The following is a 19,764-nucleotide window of genomic DNA, read 5'->3' on the forward strand; positions in this document are numbered from 1 at the left end:
CCAACATGTTTCCTCATCAAGATTTGCCAAATATTGACAGTGTTTCGCAAAATGTATTTGTCTATAGGATTTCAGACGTTGACATTTCTTCAAAGAACATCGATTGCAAACCCAGCCAGTGACGTAGCCTTCTTTGACCAGGTAGTGGAGTGAGCCAACCTAAAGGATGCCCAAAGCAAGGACTGCAACGTCTTTGGTTACGACAGGCACTGTTGGTGTTTAATTCAGGTGCATTCTGGGATTGATACTGCCGGCAACAATGGAGAATGATGGGTGGAGAAGATGTTCTGTAATCCTAGCCGCAGGCAAGTGCTTCTGGGAGCATTCCATTCAGCATGTCTTTCAGCCTGAATACGCCATTACAAAAGGGGTCAAAACCATATGCAATTCAGGCTTGTCCGAACCCCGAAGATACAGTCCGGCTCAAACTGTTTCTGCCTGAGACCACAAGCAATCCGAGTTATGTTTTGGATTTGTTGGTTGTCATCTGTTTGTTGTCTCTTGGGTCACTTGCCAAATGAATGCCCACGTCTGGACCAGGTGGTAATGTGTGTGTTTTTCCCCTTCTGTAATAGTACGGTGGGCTACAATGCAAGACTACTCCGAGCAAATGTTAGTGGATAGGACTAATTCAAAGCTTTTGCACCCATAACTCTTCAGTGTTGCAAAGTCACGAAGTGCCACTGGTATGCTGAGACCTGGGCCCCTATAACTCAGTGTTGCAAAGTCACGAAGTGCCACTGGTATGCTCTGACCTGGGCCCTGAACTAGCTTTGCCTCACTGAGGATGCTCAATGAGGATGAAACGTGCAAAAGATGGACATGCTTGTGCAAAAGGGCTCTAACTTATCAGGTCGGCCTGGACTGCCACCTGTAGTCTGGGACCCAGCCTGATTTTGTATATGGTTTTTCCTCCACAGTAATGGTGGCTAGCTTCATCTCAAGCTAAAGGTAGAGGATGGAAAACAAAGCTATGGATTATGATCCTCGACTGGTCTACATGCTCTCTTGGATACAATTGGAATCCGAGATCTGTCGCAACGAACGAGGGGAACTGGAACTCCAGTGGCTCCTGATCGGCAACTCACGATTTACAATAGGGAAGCATTCCTGGGATTCGAAAAGGCTTTTATCTTGCACTCCTCTATGTGCACTACATGAGGTGAAATGGGTAATTCTGTGTGATCTAAGAGACATCTGACAACCTATCTCTATCCTCAACAACCGATCCCTATCCTTGAATATGCCATCTTGCAACCAGGATGGCTGGCATTGGCGAACAGTGGCCTCCTGTCTTTAGTGATATGGGCAGGTAGAAGCAGCCGGGTGTCGTCTCTCCCCCTGTTGCTGGCAGGAGTCGGGCCCAGAAGATAACATTTTCTAACTTCTCTAGATGCATGGACGCACAGCAGTGAAAAGAGGCTCAATAGGGGGCACAGGGGAAATACGGGAATTGGGATTTTGAAAGGGCAATGAAAGAGCTTACAAGGAACTTTAATAGGCTAGTTCTGATAGATCAATCAATGACTTAATGGGGGCAATGAAAGCCACCATGCAGAAGTGAATGGACAATGGAAGAGGCAGCGATGATGCTATTAAGTGCTTAAGGTTTGTCAATTAAAGACCTGATGAAAAGGTATTGTTATACATTAGGAATGTACTATTGAGGGATACTGATATCTACCCAAGCGTCATCTTTCCTTGAGCAATGCATTATTTACCTGGCGGTATGAGCATGTATTGGGGCATCCAGTTATTATACTAAAATAATGCCTTTATACACAGAACTTGCTACCACAGCGATTCTATTTATTAGCACTGAAAATGACAGGTTACGATCACCCAAATCAGTTGCACTTAAATTATCCAGCTCTGAAAGACGAAGGGCCGAGTTGGCCGTATAGGGAATCGTGTGGACCATATAACTGCTATTCGCCTCAATCGATCACTAAGATCAGAACGCAAGGCTATCTCGCCTTCACAAATTAGTCATGTGATTTGTGCAGCGAGGTGTAGGGTGGTTTCAAATTCAAACATTTGATGGTGATACCTGGAATTATGTTAGTACCTGGGCAAATAATGCCAGCTATATGAAAGCAATACTTGCTGCGTCCTCTTCCTTGGGATGTTAATACCTGGACAATGATGGTATTCGTAAAATGGCAACATCCGATCAATGGTGTTAGCAATGGTGTTCTATCATTGCCTGGCAAATGACTATACAAGATCCAAAATGGTCTGCTTTGCCAATATTTGTTTGCTTTGTAGCTGAAAGTACTGCACGTCTCTGAAGTTGTGCGGAACCCTTGGAAGATGCACCTGGTTTTACCCATAGTTTGGGCTGCTCACCCTGTATTCCCTGTGGGTGGGCAACCAGAGTCCGTTGCTGCCAGCTGGCGCACAACTGGGCTTGGATAGATGGCAGGTGGTGGAGGCATACTAAAGTTAGGGTTAACCAATCGGTGCCTAGTTCTGTCATTGGTCAGGTAAGTGATACCACATGTGGCAGCATGACAAATTTGCATAGGCAGTTTCACCTACAGATTTGCCAAGCGATGTGACCAACGCAGAGCCATGCTTTTCACTACCAGCATGTGGGTGGTTTGGTAGATTCGGTACTATATTTCCTTTCAGGCTGTGTAATATAATTGCCGAGAGGATTCTGGCTTAAACTACTGGCTCTTGCTCTCTCAGGCATTAGGTTGCAGAAACCTTTTGCTGAAATCCCTGCACAATGTTCGCTGGTGCAGGTGTCCCGACTCCTCTAATTTGAGAGGACAAGCATGGAATCTTAGTTGATCAAATACATTTCAAATTATAATCCACACCACTCAGTATCCCTTCAGGGATTCTTTTAGTTAATCTATAGGTACTTTAGTGATATAAAAGCTTGCGCGGGGCTGTGTTTCTGTCTAACTGTATGCAGTGTTCTTTTGATTGCACATAATTGTAAATATCTATTTTCAATGTCTGCATGGATTAGATGCAATAGCTTATCAATTGTGCGTACGGAATAAAATCAATTCCTAACTAACCCTTCTGCTTTGCTTTCTAGGAAACGAGGGATAGAAGTCATACAGGTAAGAAAATCTGATCACCATCTGTAAGTTTGGGCTTATTTGTCTCATAAATGTAATGATGATGGCATTGGTTATGGCGCGAGAGGCACTTCGAAGGGAACAGCTTTTAAAAGCCCGTCGTCACTTTTTATTTTTTTGTTCTTACCGTCGAGGTATTTCCAGGATAGGCACGGTCTATTAACATTTTTCATGTGTGCGTCAAATCCTCTTTCAAAAGCATTTTTGGTGCTGCACAGATCTGTGAAAACACAGTTTGAGTCTTGCACTAAGATGCCAGTGTATGGACAGACTACTCAGATAAAGGAACATCGTTATGCCGCGTCTGATTGGTGAGAGAGGGGTATCTGAGTGATCCTTCATGTCCAGATGAACTTCAGGAAATTGCTTCACAAATGGCAGAAACTTGTCAGGTTACCAAGCACTGGGTTTAATAGTCGATGTTTTAATGGGACCAATGGCCCACGTCAATAGTTCAATGCATTTAGTTTGAGTAGCGACGTTGCCAATTCTAAGCCACATGTTTTTAAGCTTTGTCTGCACTTTTTTTTGCTTATTTTCTGTATTTTAAAAATAAATAAGCGGCAGTTAGGAGTTCGTTTCTGTTTGTTTTCGTGCAGTTGTAAAAGTTGTGACTTTGAATTGAATTCAGTAATGAGTGCAAGGATCATGTGATTTTATTTCTAGCGAGTCAGTGGGGCGGTAAACTTATCCAGGCCCATTTACTCTACCTTCCGCTTCTTTGGCCACAGTCTCCGGGCTTACCCTTTTGGACTTCCCCTTTGTGCTTGTGTGACTGTCTTTCAGTTGGTATGTTTTCCCAGTGACTGTGTATGCCTCCTCCTCTCAGGACCGAAAGCTTTCTCTGTCTTTCTCTTTCCGTAATGGAAGGCTTCTGTTAGCCTAACTTGCCCTTTAGACAGGCGCAGGCTGTGCCCTCATGCTTTGCAATATCTAATACTGTGTTCTCCTTTTTACACTACCTGCCTGGCAGCTGATGTTTATCTCAGCCCGGCGCAGGCTACATAGGCAATTGGTTGGCACATTTTGCTACACTCATAATTTGCATTCTGCTGCTGCTCTCGCATCCTCAGGTCCCATAGAAACCGAGAACCCGTGGGTGGAATGTGTTGTGTGTTTAGGTAATGCCCAGGCAGTGCCGGGAACCAAGGCATCTTTCATTGGTCCATTGTAGCGCATTGAAAAGGGTGGGTGAGCATACGTTCTTATGCCTGAATGGAAGAAACATTGGGCCAAATCACGAGTCGGGACATTTACAACTGCTTCATCTAAAGCATTGGGATTAACGTGGGAGGGGGGTTTGCGACATGCCACTTTGATGTCATATTCCAGCTCAGGGCTTTCCTTTTGTAAACATTTCTGATCTGCCACCTGTCATGGAGGTTTAGTGGGATTCACAAAATACCAGGCGCAGGAAGTATGGTGTACAGTCTTTTTATTTCTCAGTACAACAAAAGGTCAACACTGATGTTAGCCAGAAAAAGATCTTATGAATAAATGCCTGAACCAAATCTCTCGCCCTATGTTCCCAGGGTGGTTTCCGTTCCTCACTGACTGCAGTTTCCTGGTCCCCCGCCGAGGGTTCTCCACAAGTCCGAATCCGACTTGGCTCCTTGGAACCGCTCAACTATATACCTCTGCCACCTTCACCAGGTGTAGGTCCAACTACAACTTCTCAAGGTTTTGGAGTTGGAACCAGGAGTCTATCCTTGCACTTAGCTCCTAAGGCCCCTTCTCCACCCTCCGGCCTGGACCCCTGGGCTTTTGTCACTACTCTGAGCTCAGAGGTGGGAGGAGACCCACGCTCTACCTGCCTTGGGCCAGCCCATCCTCCTGATTCATCCCCTACTCTTGCTGATTTCTCCACCATCTCCTTCAGTTGTTCATGCCTCATCCTTACCGTCACCACTTCCTCCTGTTCTCACAGCTTTCTGCTGACTCTAGCCACCTCCTCTCCATATATAACCACCTTCTTCAACTCTGTACCCCTCTTCTTGATTCTACCCTCTTCTCCAAACATTCTGTGTCTCCTGCTACAATCACATCTGCAACTCTTCACTTTCTCCTGGTTTTAGCTTTTCCAGACTCACATCGCCTCCTAGCTTCTTCTCCCCCTTTCGCCTCCACCAATATCCACTACTCCACAGTCCTTGTACCGGGCTCCAAACGCCTACACCCACATGCACCTGCCTGTTCCTACAACCCACACTTCCAGACGGATATGGAGATTTCCTCTCGCCCTGCGTGGGGGACTGGGCGCAGGCCTTCACCTGTGTTCCTAGGCTAAGGTGGCCCTGTGATAGATCCAGCTTTCTGGGCTCACATGGGCTACACTAAAACTATATCAACCCTCGATCGATAAACGTATGTCTGTGTGTGTGTCTTGTCCGTGGAAAATAAAGTTTGGGATGGCTCGGGGTGTAAAGCAAGATTATTACGTCTCCCTTAATGCTTAGGGTGGTGTAGCAGTGAGTGTGTTTGGGAACATTTGAAGCAGGTCAGTGAACCTTGCGGGACCCAGGAAAAGTAGGTTTGTGGTCTCCTGCGCAGGAGGGGGACTGTAAAGCACCTACTTGGGTTCCCTAACTTGGGGAGGGCGTCTGGTGAGTTCAGGGCGACTGACCTCTGCCTCTTGATGCAGAACACGGGAGAGTGACCTGGGGATTCGCCTCATCCACCCCTCCACTGGCTTGGAGTGGACCCGCCCCCTGAGCCACCATTCAGGGGGACTTCGTCACACACCTTACACTTATTACATCAATGAAGAGATCTAAGCCTACATCACCCACATATTAGCTTGTTACATGAGAGTGCAGGACTGAATACATTATGTCCCAAAGACATGGAGCCATAGGTTTTGGTTTGTTGAAAAGTACTGGAAAACTAAAGTCCAAGCAGGCGTTCCTGAACTTACAATCTCCTACATCCGAGGCCTCACTCTGTCCCAGTTGTGCCTCTTACTGAGAGGCTTAGGCTTCATTCGGCATGATATTTGAAAAGCCCCATTGCCGGTTGATGCACTCTGTCTATTCAGGCGCTGGTGTCACACGTCCTTGGATTAGATAACATGTGATTTCTACATACCGGACTTCTCTTTTGCCCTTTCATTTCCAAAAGCAAATGAACCAGTCCTCATGCACTTCATGTTGTGTCCTGTTACAGTACAATGCTTTTGTACTGCCCAAACTCGCCATTGTAGTGGTCTCGGAGCGCCCAACGTGTCTGAAAGTTGGCGTATTCTGCACCTTTTCTCAGACCTTCATTTGCAGAGGAAAGGAGGACGAAGGAGAAGGACGATCAGAGGATAGAAAATATTCGAAAACAAAAGGGTCGAATGCCTTTTTTTTCGACGCCAAAAGGATCGAAAAAAGGGTTGTTTTTTTTTTTTTTTTTTTTAATGGGGGGTTCCTTCCCAACCCCCCGTTTTCTCTTTTAAAAAATACTTTTTTTACATACAAAACAAAAAAATATAAAGAAAAAAGCATTCGACCCTTTTTTTTCTCTCGATCCTTTTTGGATTCGAAAAAGTCAAATGATCCTTTTATTTCGATACTTTGACTGGACACCAGAAAATATGTAACAAGTGCCACAGACAAAGGGAGGGGTGGATGTCCAAGGGTAAAAGGATTGTTTTTGTGATGGTTCAGGTGTGTGCGAATCCATTGCGGACTGGAGCTCGGAAGGGTTGAAAACATGTTGGAAATCCAATGCTTTGATTTGCTGGGGCAGTTTAAAAGAGAAGGAGGTAGTTGAGGAATGCCCTACCACCAACTCTTCGAGCTGGAGAATCACTCATGGCTTTCCGCCAGGCCATGAAAACCACGCTCTTCGCTTGATGAACGCCACACTCGCCTCATGTGATTGCTTACTGCATCTCCTGTTATCCTGCAAAATGTATATATAACCTGTGCGCAAATGTATTGATGTACAACATGTAAATGCATAACCGACTTGTACCTTCCCTTTAACTAAGCACCCCTCAAGTAACAGTGCCACAATGCCCAAGGGCTGTGTGTGTGCTAAAGGTGTAGTGTGATGCTGGGCTCGAGATGTGCTCCAGTTGCCCACTCGTATGCAGAGTTCGGAAGTATATTTGTATTTTTGGGGGGTTGGCTAGCGTACATATTGTTGGCTATTTCTGTTCCCATTCACAGTGGTTATGGTGTTTTTTAAGTTTTATTTTTGTAAGACTTTCGGTACCACTTGCCAACTGCATCTGTGTGCCCTTGAGCTGGTACCTTTTGAAGAGCCCATGGAATGTGACTGCTTTGCAGATTTCAACTAAGTGAAGTGCTGAGTTTGCTGTGCTGCCCGGAAGATGAGAGATGGCTTATCCACGAGTGCGTGCCCATTACTCCAAAAAGGAAGCTGAGCCTCACAGGTGGTCTGACCTGTCAGGGCCTTCTGCTTGTCTGTCTGTCGGCCGCTAGCTCAGTGGAGAAACTTTGCTGAAAATGTTGGGGGGGGGGACATGACCTCTGAAGAAAAGGTGCCCCATTCAAATGAATGGGGACAAAATAGTGTGCCATGAAAGTTGGGGGGGGACATACACCCCCGCCCCCCCCCCTAAAATGACGCCCATGCACTAGCTGTCAGGCAGTGGTGCAAGGGTGGGAACATGTGGCCCGGGTAATGTTCCGACTGAGCTGAAATCGGCGCGGAAGAGGTCTTTATAAAGCTGCAAAACTAAATGTCAGTTCTGAGGGGGCATTTGAAAGGGTTGCGCCAGTTCTCAGAAACTTTGGCCCTCATAGTTTGGATAGCAAGTAGGTTGCCAGAGGCTGACCGGAAGTAGATGGTGGCTTGCGAAGTGGGATTGAGGCGGCTCAGAGCTTTTTGAGCAGGCATGTTGTAAAATAGTATCCACTGTTCGAGCCAATGACGCTGTTTCTACATGTAATTATTTAATTAAGGTGAACTCCCAACTTCCCCTCAAAAAATTAACGCATGGAAGTTGAAAGGGTCACTTTTATGGTTTCAATAGAACTGGGGCGTCGAACTCAATCGGACCACGGGCCAGTTTGTATTCAAATACTCCGCTGCGTCAGGCTTATGAAAATGAACAAAATAATGAGTGGCGGGTGGTGGATTTTTAAATTGGTGTGGTGTAAAACTTGAACCCCAAAATACTGCAAGCCGGTGAAGTGAGCGTACCTAAAACCACTTGGTGGGGGTGTGCACTCCTGCTGCTACCAATTATTTAAAACGATCATGCTGCACGCGGGTGTTGGGTTAAGACCCCTAAAAGAATGTGAGCTAAAATGCAGTACATCCTGTGGGGTTCCCTTTGTTTCACATAAAGAACAGGCTTCGGGTGTGGCGTCCTGGCAATAAGATACCAGGCACCAGGGTTTGTTTATAGGACATTTTGGTGCATCTTGTTGAGCCCAGAATAATTGAATTCTTTGTTTCCAAATGGTGCCAAAATCGCTCCCTGTGGCTGCATATAAAAGTGCAATTCAGATTGTGTTTTAAAGAAAACAGCTGTTTACTTGGGTCGAGAATTTTATTTCTGTGTTTATTTTGGTTGGTTGCGCGTTTCGCTCATCATTATTTACTTTGCTTTAAATTGCTGTACTTTTAGACTCTCTTGCTTTTAATGAATTTGCGAATTGCACCTGCAATGCTGTGCAGAGCAACAGATACTGTGGCCAAGTAGCATTGTCTTTGATCTCCTCTGTCGGATCACAGTCCTCTGCAACATGCGATGTTTGCAGAGCCACAGGACTGCCTTTTGGGACTGGGAACGGCCTGTGGGCTCTATGTTCAAATGATATTTTATTTATATCGCGCTCATACACAAGTGTTTGAGACACACTCTGCTGTATTAAGAAGCTGGCATTCTGAGTAGTTATCTTCCTGGAAGTTGTAAGCTTAGTGTCTGGGGGAGTGTGGCTGCTCAAATGTAACTGAATTTTTAAAAGACGGTAGGAGGGTTAACGATTTGAGGGTGTTTGTCCATTCTCCCCAAAGGGGAGCCTCCCCCTGTGATGCTGGAGAGGTGAGCCAGCTCCGCAAGACCCTTCCTAGGGGTCTGGGCGATTGGGACCTCACTGGAAGAGACTCTTCCCTAGGGGACAATGACCCTCGTTCCTGTCAAGAACTCCCTAAACTGTTCCTCCTATGATGGCATACATGGGACTATCTGAGAGGCAAAACGGCAACAATTCCAGGGACTGGGCTGAAGGTAAGGTAAAGTTAATGTATGCCTTGATCACCAAGGAACAAAACTGTCTTGGCTACCAATCAACTGTAACGAGGAGGTTGAATATAGTGGACACGTTGAATCGGAGAGTGCAGGAGAAACGGATACGCAAGCAGGGGGGGTACCCTGACAGCGTAACACAGGTGAGAGGTGAGGCCCGCAAAGTTCAGAACTGCTCTGAATGAGGAAAGCAGACACTGGAGACCCCGCGTGGGCAGTCTGTGCATAACCGAGGAAACCAGAGTACGAATCCCAGTGGTGGAATGACCAGGTAGGTTACCTGGTGGCCACTTTGCCCGTTTAACTATGCTGACACCACCCTGCTGGAATGTCAGCCACCAGACGGGTCACCGGAACGCAGGCAAGAGAAGAGTGAAAATCAGACTTCAGCGAGAATAAGGTGACACAGAAACCAAGAGAGAGACGGACCCGAGCGACTGCAGGCCCCGGAGACGTTCCGCTGTGACACCAAAGGTAACGGGGAGAATGGGCGTATAGGGAGGCCAAGTGGGACTCCTAATGCAATCAGCGAAACCTATCCCAGTGAAATTGACAAAGTCCAAAATGCACTGTTGATCAAATGGAACTGTAATACTAAGAAAAAGTGGATTATAAGTAAACCTGAGAAAGAGACTGTTAAATAGTGGATAAGATTACCTTGGGAAGAGGGGAGAATATTCCATTGTTCAAGAAATTCCAACTGGAATACACCTGAGAAAGGAGAATATAAAGTAGAGCTAAAAGATGTTAAGATAAGATAGCTGGGATAAACCAAAGCTAAAAGAGAATGTACATCAGCCAGAAAATATATCCCACAAGGATATACAGGGCCAAGTAACCAGAATCAAAAGACAAAACAAGTGCAGGAAAGGTTACTTGGACAGCACTCACTAAGATTAAGGGAAAACCCAAAGACATTATAGAGGAGTTACAGTATTTGATACGAAAGGTGACCAGAGATTGTTTATTAAGAAGATCCACTCTAAAAATACAAGCAGACCACTGTCTCATCAGGAGAAGGGAGCCATGCTCATGGCCTGAGTTGGTTTTGAATAATGGCAGGATCAGTTAGGATTTGTTTTTTGGGACAGCAGACTCTTTATTTTTGATATTTCCCGACGACTGATCAGCACCGTAGTTATTTATTTAGGTTGGGAAGACCCCATAGCAATAGGGAAAGCTAGGCATTATATTCATTTGTTAATAAATAATTCTTGGAAATTTCATCACATTGCCCGTGTCCTACTTATGACCCTCAACAGAGGCAGCCCTTTCGTAATGTTATTACCCAGTCTTGCGGAGGAGTTTGCCATTTAAATGGTGCTTCGTATTCTGCAACATTATATTGTAGTTGGGCTAGAACTATTTTTCGTGACAGTGTTTCTAATAGCCATAGTCCAGTACATCTCCTACTCTAAACTTTGTATCACAAAGACGTAGGATAACGAAGCACAATGGCTGTACTCCTTTAAAGTGAGCTTAGCTATTAAGTGACTAGTACTGAAGATAATGTGAGACTGAAGGAGAGATGGCTGCGGGACACTGCCCGGACCGCTCTTAAACCCTGACTGCAGTGGAGATGAAGCCAGCTTCCCTCTCTTGGCAAGCCTTACTCTTGAGAAACAGTGGGACTGGCGTTCATTAGGTATGTCAGAAAGGTACAGTGTTGGGAGCCACAATTTACATGGCTGCTTACTCTGTGAAGATGCCAGAGGTCTCTGGCATCTAGGAAGTAGAGTGCATGGGTTCCAAGCTCTTAAACTAGCTGGGCCCAGACTGAATTATTTTCCAGCTATAGGAAGTGAGTCATGTTGTGACCTCCTTAGCTGAACACATTTGCGGCGTGTCACTCCTTTTAGGGCAAGTTTAAGGCCCAATGCCGGTGGCAGCCGAAACACATGCCTAGTATTGCTTTGCTCTGGAACTGACTCTGAAAGGCAATCGTACACATTTACTAATTCTCTGTACACAAGTTCCCTGTAATTCATGTTTCTAATGTGGCTTCTATAGCGCATAATACTAAACATATGGTTTCGAGACCCCATCAAGACCACCCCTTTATCCTAAATTTAGGTATCTTCATGGGCCTAAAATTGCTTGTTTGTTTCTCAAGCTTGATTGTATGAACCAGACATAGCAGTGTGAGTTTCTGTTATCATTGGTTAGCCAGGAAAGCACTTATGACTACATTGATTTGGTGATCGTTGAACTTGAAGTCAATGAGGTGGACATGGCTTGGGTTTTCGATAACAGCAGTGATCTAGATTCCGAGAGTCATTATTTAGCTAACCAGTACAGATCCTTAATTGCTTTGTCAGCTTTCAGAGTCGGTTTCTGGCTATAACACAACATAACCAGTATATTTGTATAAGACCAGATCCCACCAAGGTGGTCTCTTGGTATTAATGACAAATAACTGCAATGATGAATGGCTGAGTAGACTGCCAAAATTCCAACCAGTGACCATACCTACCTAGTCTCTGGATTTAGCCCGGAGACTCTGGGTGTGCACGCTCTTCTCCGTGCCTCTGGGGAAGAGCATGGCGTCTCCGGGTTTCTGGCTGTTTGACAGGACCCTTCAATCTGTGACATCAGAGGGTGGATATGTTGTGCAGCCTCTTCATGTGAAAGACCAGGCTACAAGTTAACTGAGGCGAGTTGCAGTGAAGACGCTGCATGTTTCACTGTGAGGAAGGGCTCTTTGCCACCAGCTCACTTTGCATGACAGTGCTGGAGGCAAAAGGGTGTGTGTGACGCTAGCCTTCAAGTTCCACATGGCAAAGGATTCGAGCAAGTGACTGCTTTGCAACCCTCAGCTCCTTCTTGCTAACGATTCTTGGAAAACTCTTCAGTTTGTGGTTTCATGAAAATCCAGAAAAAACAATTGCGGTTTACTGTACGAACCATAAAAACTAAAATTATATTTATAAATTGCACACAGTGGAGAATTTCTGTCCCCGCCCCCCTTAATTAAATTAAATCAACACCTTTCATTTAATTTCTAGCAGGGGGTTTGTCCAAATAAGGATTGCAGTTTTGACCGCTTCAAAAACAAATGGTTCTATTAAGGCAACATTTGCATGGAAATTCAGAGTACACATGAAAACGTCGTAGAGAAAATGGACGATGAAAGAGAAAAGACAGGCCTCTAGATGAACTACTCACACCTGGCATTTGAACTTGATACATAGATGGGTTGGTTGGTGCAATTAGTGATGGTGCCAGGGCTCTTTCACTTTTTTATTTAAATTAAAGAACCCAGGGACAGAGAGAAAATATTTTTTGGTGCAGGGCTGGTGGGCAAAAGTGGGCAGAGTCTTCAGTGAATGTGAGCGGGGCATGTGTGATGCAAATCTCAGGGTTTTACGTTTTGAAATGTAGGCAGGTGCCTGTGACCATGAGGTCCAACAAAGATTGCTATAGTAGATACTTTAGTAGATCGGAAAATAGACCTGGCATTCGTGGGCTATTGCAGGGCTTGACCAGCAAATGAAGAAAAATGACTGCATAAGATTTTTGTCATCACATGATCTAGTAAAACAGCAGAAAACCTTGCCTTTTCAGAATGGGTATTGGACAAATGCGATTAATGCAACTATGGTATCCAGACTGCTTCTGCAAAACACGGTGCACAGAAGACTACGCACCTTCAGCGATGCACAATGTGTCGCGCTTCGTGGGAGCGCTCTGGAGAACGCAATGAAGATGGAGTGGGCGTCGAAAAAAATAAGTATCTGGACCTGGGGGAAATCGGTAGTAATGGGGCTGGGGGTTGGGGGGGAGCTGTGGGGCAATGCAGCAGCAGGAGGTTGCAACGTAGGGACGCCCAACACCCTCCTGAAAAGAACAAGTGGAAGGAGGTTGAAAGAGCGACTTTGCAAGGGACTGCTTTTTAACATGCAGCCTTCCGCAACATTGCTCTTCTATTTGCAAGTTTTAGACATAGATTCATTAAATGCAATCTAACGCATGGGATGTCTATCTGAGGTACTGGAGATCTAAAAATCCAAAAGATGGGAATGCAAATATTTCAAAACAGTATGTTCTAAGGGACAAAAAAACTCGAAACTAAAAGATTGAATATAGGAGCGCCACTCTCTGTGCCTCCCACAGCAGCTTTACTATCTTATGTGCCCTTGCAAGGCAAATAAATAGAGTGAGAGAGAGTGAGAGAACACAACAGGGTGCTCTCAGTGGAAATAATGATTAACATCATTGTTATTTATCATAGAGGTATACTTGTGGTACATATGTATTTATATTTGCCCTTCTTTTATAAGAAAAAAAATCTGTCAATCTGCAGTTGCCCATTAATTTATAGAATGTTCACATGGGAACAGGGTATTATTGGACGGGCACTTAACGCACACTGTCCAGTACTGCATTAATTTTGGGGAAGGAGGAGTGGTCTGGGGCGCTTTGCAAACATCAGATAAATGTACTCAGTAGTGTAATTCACTAACTTTTACTGCACTCTTTCAGTAGCATACACCACCCCAAAAGGGCTGTTATATCTGGGATCGTTCCACCGGCAGACAACATTTTTGATAAAATGGAGGATCAGATACAGCGCTGGTTGTTTCTTCCGTCCTCAGCGGTGCAATCTGTTGAGAGATATATTTTGTGGCTTTGGTTAGGGCACAAAAGTAGCTACCAATGTCTACTCCTAGAACGGACACAGCCCTGTGAGCATCAGATGCTCTTATGATTGGCAATAGAGGCGTGTGCATGCAGCGCCCCGTTACCACCTAATGGAGCGATAAATGAAGATCCATACAGGGCTACATGCGCATGCTGAACAGAGCGAGAGGCAAGCGGTGCACCCAATTCTTTATCAGGGGGGTGAAAAGCTTGGAAAGTTTGCTCTTGAAGACCATCGATCGTCTCAACAACTCTATTCGCCTGGGGTGGTAAATTGTAAACATCCGATGCTTGATGCACAATATTGCGGTCATTTCCTTCAAAAGCTGATTGAAAAAATGTGTGCCCTTGTCTGACCTTTAAAAGGTTGCAGACGCGCCATCGAGGAAAAACCTCTCAAAAAATGTGGCCACACATTTCACATCGGGGTGTGCACGAGGACCAGCCTTAAACCACTGTAAGAAGGGACACACAACTACTATCGGATAGTGTGATCCCATTACACCTTTCACCCATGTCCGCGTAGTTTGATGTGCAGTGAAGTAAAGTCAGACGTAAAGTCAGACTAGTACTATAACTCTGACATGTGGTACAGTTGACAACCATTTTTAGTAATTGCCTCCTGGAAATTGGGATCAAACCAGTCCTGTATATCTGCGGCAATGTGTTGTTTGGCTACATGAGAAGGGTGATGCAGTTGGCCAGACGCGACCACTAGCAACTAGTTTGGCATAACTGCTTTGCCTGATGTTTCTTGCTGCCACAATAAATCTGTTGAGGACTGCTTGCATCCTCTTTTTAACCACAATACTTCCTCTTCCTGTGGTGCTCGTCCCTGCAGTTCAATCAGTTGGGTAATCAGCAGAGAATTGTAGGAGTCTGGCAATTGTTCCCTGATCTGTGTTACCAATGGATACTCGGGGATACTCGGCAATGGCAAATGCGATGCTTGCTTGGCTTCTGTGTCCACGGCAGTGTTGCAGAGTGAGACTTTGTCTGTATTGTTAGTATGGGTGATGCATTTTACCATCCCTGTTAAGGATGGTTGGGGATAGAGCGTCAATTAGCTTGTATAGCAGGACTGCATGTTATACTGGGACCAGTCAGCTCTTCCAAAACCCCTCCTCTTCCACCGTGCCAGGCCTGCGTTCACCGTGGTGGTGACATAAGCCAAATCTGAATAGATGGTGACACAGCAGCCATGAGATGCTAAAAGCGCCTCAAGGAGCGCTAGGAGTTCTGTTGCTTGGGCCGAATAGTGCATAGGTAATCTCTTTTGCACCAATACCTCATATACCCCATCAACCAAGCATACTACTGCTGCCCCAGTATGCCTCAAACCTGAACCTGGTCGATGGTTGCTGGACGAACAACGAAAAGTACTCGCCCCCAACCCCTTCAAGAGGGCCATCCCTTGCCTTCGGTATGTCATGTTCCTCCCTCTCAAAGGGCACAGTCATGTGCTACCAGATCTTCCTTGTTGCACGGCTCTGTTAAAAAAAGGTGGCAGGATTTGCAGTTTTACACCTCACAAAATTACTGTTTGGCCAGGGCAGGATGATTTAATGCGCAGATGCGGTCAGAGTTGACTTGGAGCCTTCCAAGATGGTGAACACAGAACACCCCATAACAATTGTGGAGCTTTTCTTGATCGCAAATGCAGATGCAGCAAGTGTCTGCTCGCATTGGAACTGGCCCTGCATTACAGAAACCAATCAATTGGCCATTTGAATGGGAAAAGAGATGGAACTCTTGGCCAGCACTGGGGCTGTGCAGATCATTTGTTTCAGAGCATTACAATTGGTGAGCATGTCCTCCATCGATACTATTTTATGATCATTCATATTGGCCTCATTGAGGCTCTGTAGCCGGGGCCTGGTGTACGCTGCATAGTCTAGGATCCAGGCCCTACTTTAATTACACAACCCTAAACAATTTTGCATCTCCTTGACGGAGTGCTGCGTGCTAAAGTGGCGCAATCTGGTATAATTCTCTTCCTGTGTACAGATATTAGCTGGCCCAAATGGAGCACACTTGGAGACCATATTGTAGCTTCACCCGATCTACCTTGCATCCCGTGTATGCCAGCAGCTGCAGGAGTGTGATGGATTCCTTTCTGCACTGCTGTTTGCTGTCGCTGCCACCAGCAAATCGTCAATATACTGAATGATAGTACTGGGCACTGGAATGTTCCCTAAATCAGTGTGTAGAATGCTGTTAAAGATGCTGGGCAACTCCCAGTACCCCTGAGGCAATCTTGTGTGCTCGAAACGCATTCTGCCATGTGTGAATGCAGTGAGGTACTGTGAATCAGGGTGTAGGGGTATGGAGAAGAAGGCGTTTTTAAGATCTACCGCTGCAAAGTGGGTCGCCTCCTTAGGGATGCTGTATAGTATCATTTCAGGATTTAGGACTACAGGAAATTCTGCCTGGACATTGTCGTTTACAGGACGAAGGTCCTTAATCAACATCCGACTCCCCTTTTGACGGTTTTATCAGATGGATCGCTGTGTTACATGGTGAGGTAGATGGCAGTATTATCCCCTGATTCAGGAGTGCCACAATAGTATCTCATATGCCCTCCTCCGCCTCTCTGGACAACAGGTACAGTTTAACTCTGGGCAGCACTGCGCCTAGCTTCAATGTTATTCTAACCAGCCCCACTCCCTGCAAGAGCCCTATGTCGTGGGCGCTGGTTGGCCATAACCTTTCTGGTACTTGCTCTAAATCACTTTCAGTAAATAGGGGCGTATTGACAAGGGCAATCAAAGAACATTGTACCTTCGGGTATTGTACCATAATGTTGCATGGGATGCAAATTGCCAACACAATTTCTCCATCATCCCTGTTCTCAAACAACTCTGCATCTGTTACTTCGTTCAGGGGCACAGTTGGGTCCATACACAGCACTGTCCGCCACTCGCACCCAATGCGTATCTGTTCCAACCACAACAATCCTTTTGGCCGAAACAACCAGGCCCTGCAAATCTAGTGACAATATTATGCCTGCCACAAGGTCGTAAAATAAAATCTGATGGTAACCGCCAACACGCTTTACCAATCTGGGCCACTGCATCAAGTAGCAGTGTTATTCCATAGGCAAGCATGTCCGGGTCTACAGGGATACAGCAGACCACCACCTCTCCTACTCGAGCCTGAATGATGGGTTCTATGTCATTATTTAGATTTTTATTGGTCGCCTAACCAAAAGGCATTCTTTGTTTCCAGACGATTTTAGGCAGCCTGCAAGATTGGAAATAATGACACCCCCCCACTCCTCTAGATCCCACTCCACACATCACCCTCTCTTCCCGTTTTTAGTCCAAAATCCCCACCCTCAGCCCCTGCCACCTCACACTCTTTCCATGCCCCCTCAAAACACACACAAACGTACCCGATATCCCGTGTGTCTGCTTCCGGGTCCTGGCGTGCCCGTCAGCCCCTGCATGCATTTGTGTGCTTCGCAGGGGCTGACAGCTCAATTTAGAAAGACCGCTCTGTGCGGTCACACAGCAGTCGTTCAGAATTGTTTTTTTTAAAAAGGTCTATTGACCGACCATTGCCCGTAAAGCACACATACCTGCGGTGACGCATTCCACCCCACGGTCCTTAAAGGAAATGATCATCTTCACCTTGCTCAACTAATCCCGTCCCACCAGATTTATGGGGGAGCCCTCCAAGTATAGTGAAGGTGCACGCACCACTTTTGCTAGCTACCTCTTCTGTGTTTGCCATCACTGCCCCTTGCACTGCTATTTTAGGGTATATAGTCATTTCATCGAAAATAGTTTCATCTAATGCCACACCATTGAATTATATTCAACGAAAAGCACTAACATCGAATTACCTTTTCATTGACTATAATTCGATGGTATTATCGAAATTAATTCTGACATTTATTGGGTTTAAAATAATAATGGGTTAGGGGTTAGGGTTGGATTTAGGGTTAAATTAAGGGTTGGGGCTAGGGTTGGGTCTAGGATTAGATTAAGGGTTGGGTCTAGGGTTAGATTAAGGGTAGGGCTAGGGTGGGGCTAGGGTTAGATTAAGGGTTAGGGTTGCAAGGAGCTGGCCAGTTCCGAAATTTCAGCACTGGACAGCTCCATGTAACGTTTTAACGTTACAAAAAATGCATTGAAATGCTATCTTTTACATTTTACATTGAAACCAGCCCATTTATTTTTGATGGACTGGTTTCGATGGAATGGCACTTTTACATGTAAAAGATAGCCTGTCAATGCTTTGGTAAATGATGCTTTTTTCCGATGGTGTGGCATTTCGATGCTTTTTTTTTCCTCGATGAAATGACTAGGAATCCTATTTTAGCTAACATTTTCATTACAAGTTTTGCTTCCTCCACCTGCAACCTCTGAGCTTTCTCGTTCTTTAATTATTTTACAATGGTGTATTATTATTATAATCTGAACTTCCTTGGGTAATTCCCTTTTAATAATGAAATAGAAAAGAGGAACTAATCGGTCCCACTGGTCACCCGTCTCCGCTTGCCACATCTTCTGCACTTCTAAAATGTTTTGACCAGCATCTTCATTTTCCCCTATGTATACTGCTTTATGGACTGTGGTCCATATGGTCGGGGGGTGTCTGGGTACGCCAGTCAGTGCATCCCACACTTGTGCCTTGATGTTATTAAAGGTTTCCTCATTGTGCGCATCATCTAGTTTTACTCCAGGGTGTCCTGCCTTGACCTACACGTCCCCAGCCTGGTCCACCCCACAATTGCAATAAGTCTTTTTGTCATGTCTCCTACCGCCAAAGGGACCCTTGCTGTCTGTTTCTCGAAGGCGTATATCCACTTCCCAGACCCAGCAGGAGGGGCCGGGAGCACCTTGATCAAATTATATTTATTCATTTGTACCCATGGCACATAATTCGTCGTCCCAGTTCGCTTGTGTGTTAGCAGCATTTGCCTGCCTAGTCCTTGCCCCGCTCTCTTTTCGCCACTTCCCTTTTTCTTTGCCACTGCTACGCGCCCAAACCTGCTCCTCAATCACTCCACAAACGTTCTACCCTTGGCGTAATTTCTGGTGCCCCTTTTGCCTCACCTCCCTCGCCCTCAAACTCACCTACACTGTTCCAATCTCCTTCCTGTCCCTTTTCATGCACCTCCCTGCAGACCTCACTGTCCCAGAACCTGCGCTTTCCACAATCTGAACAAAGTGTCCCTAGCCCTCCACTCGTCCAACCCACACCCATGTTTACTCCCCCCAAACCCCTTTACTGCCCTCAACCGGGGTAACGCTGCTTGCGTTCCTTCCAATGCCTGCTCTAACTCCTTCAGTGTTTTGGTCTACCGCCGTGTACTGCTGTTTGGGGTTGGCTGATATGGAGGTGGGACGGTGGCTGGCGGGGGCACATATGTTGGATTGGTGTAACCTGTGGCGGGGTGTGCAGTGAGTGGATAGAGCCCTTCACTAGACGCGGGTTGTGGCCCTTCCTCTGGCACTATGGTGGTTACTACATTTGGGGGGACACTACCTTCACATCGGGGCATACACCTAACGGGGCATACACCTAACATCCTCCACAGATCTAAAATCTCTTTTCACTTTTGCACTTGTTTACCCTTATGCTATACTTGGCTGTTAGAGAGATACTAATACAAATGGGCACTTTTCTATTATTTGAACTGTGCTCTGGCCAGGGGCAGGGCATTCCCCCTTTGGTCTCTACCAACCACTGCTTGTGGTACCTCTCTATTTTATCCTTGTTCAATGGCAATGCACTAGACATATACTCCAGCTGAGTCATTTCCCCATATTAACAATGGTCTATTCAACAAAGAAACCTTTAGTCGTATGC

General features: G+C 45.7%; 1 protein-coding gene across 1 annotated transcript in view; it reads left to right on the plus strand.

Annotated features, from left to right (window-relative positions):
• Nucleotides 1-19,764, plus strand: part of ITPK1 (inositol-tetrakisphosphate 1-kinase) — an 830,437-nt gene that overhangs the window by 269,508 nt on the left and 541,165 nt on the right. Inside the window, exon 3 of the mRNA XM_069637740.1 lies at nt 3,056-3,080. Within this exon, the coding sequence (XP_069493841.1) occupies nt 3,056-3,080 (25 nt within the window). The remainder of the gene's footprint in view (nt 1-3,055; nt 3,081-19,764) is intronic.

This window comes from Ambystoma mexicanum, chromosome 14 (assembly GCF_040938575.1).
Source record: "Ambystoma mexicanum isolate Mex_15411 chromosome 14, UKY_AmexF1_1, whole genome shotgun sequence".
Classification (NCBI taxonomy): domain Eukaryota; kingdom Metazoa; phylum Chordata; class Amphibia; order Caudata; family Ambystomatidae; genus Ambystoma; species Ambystoma mexicanum.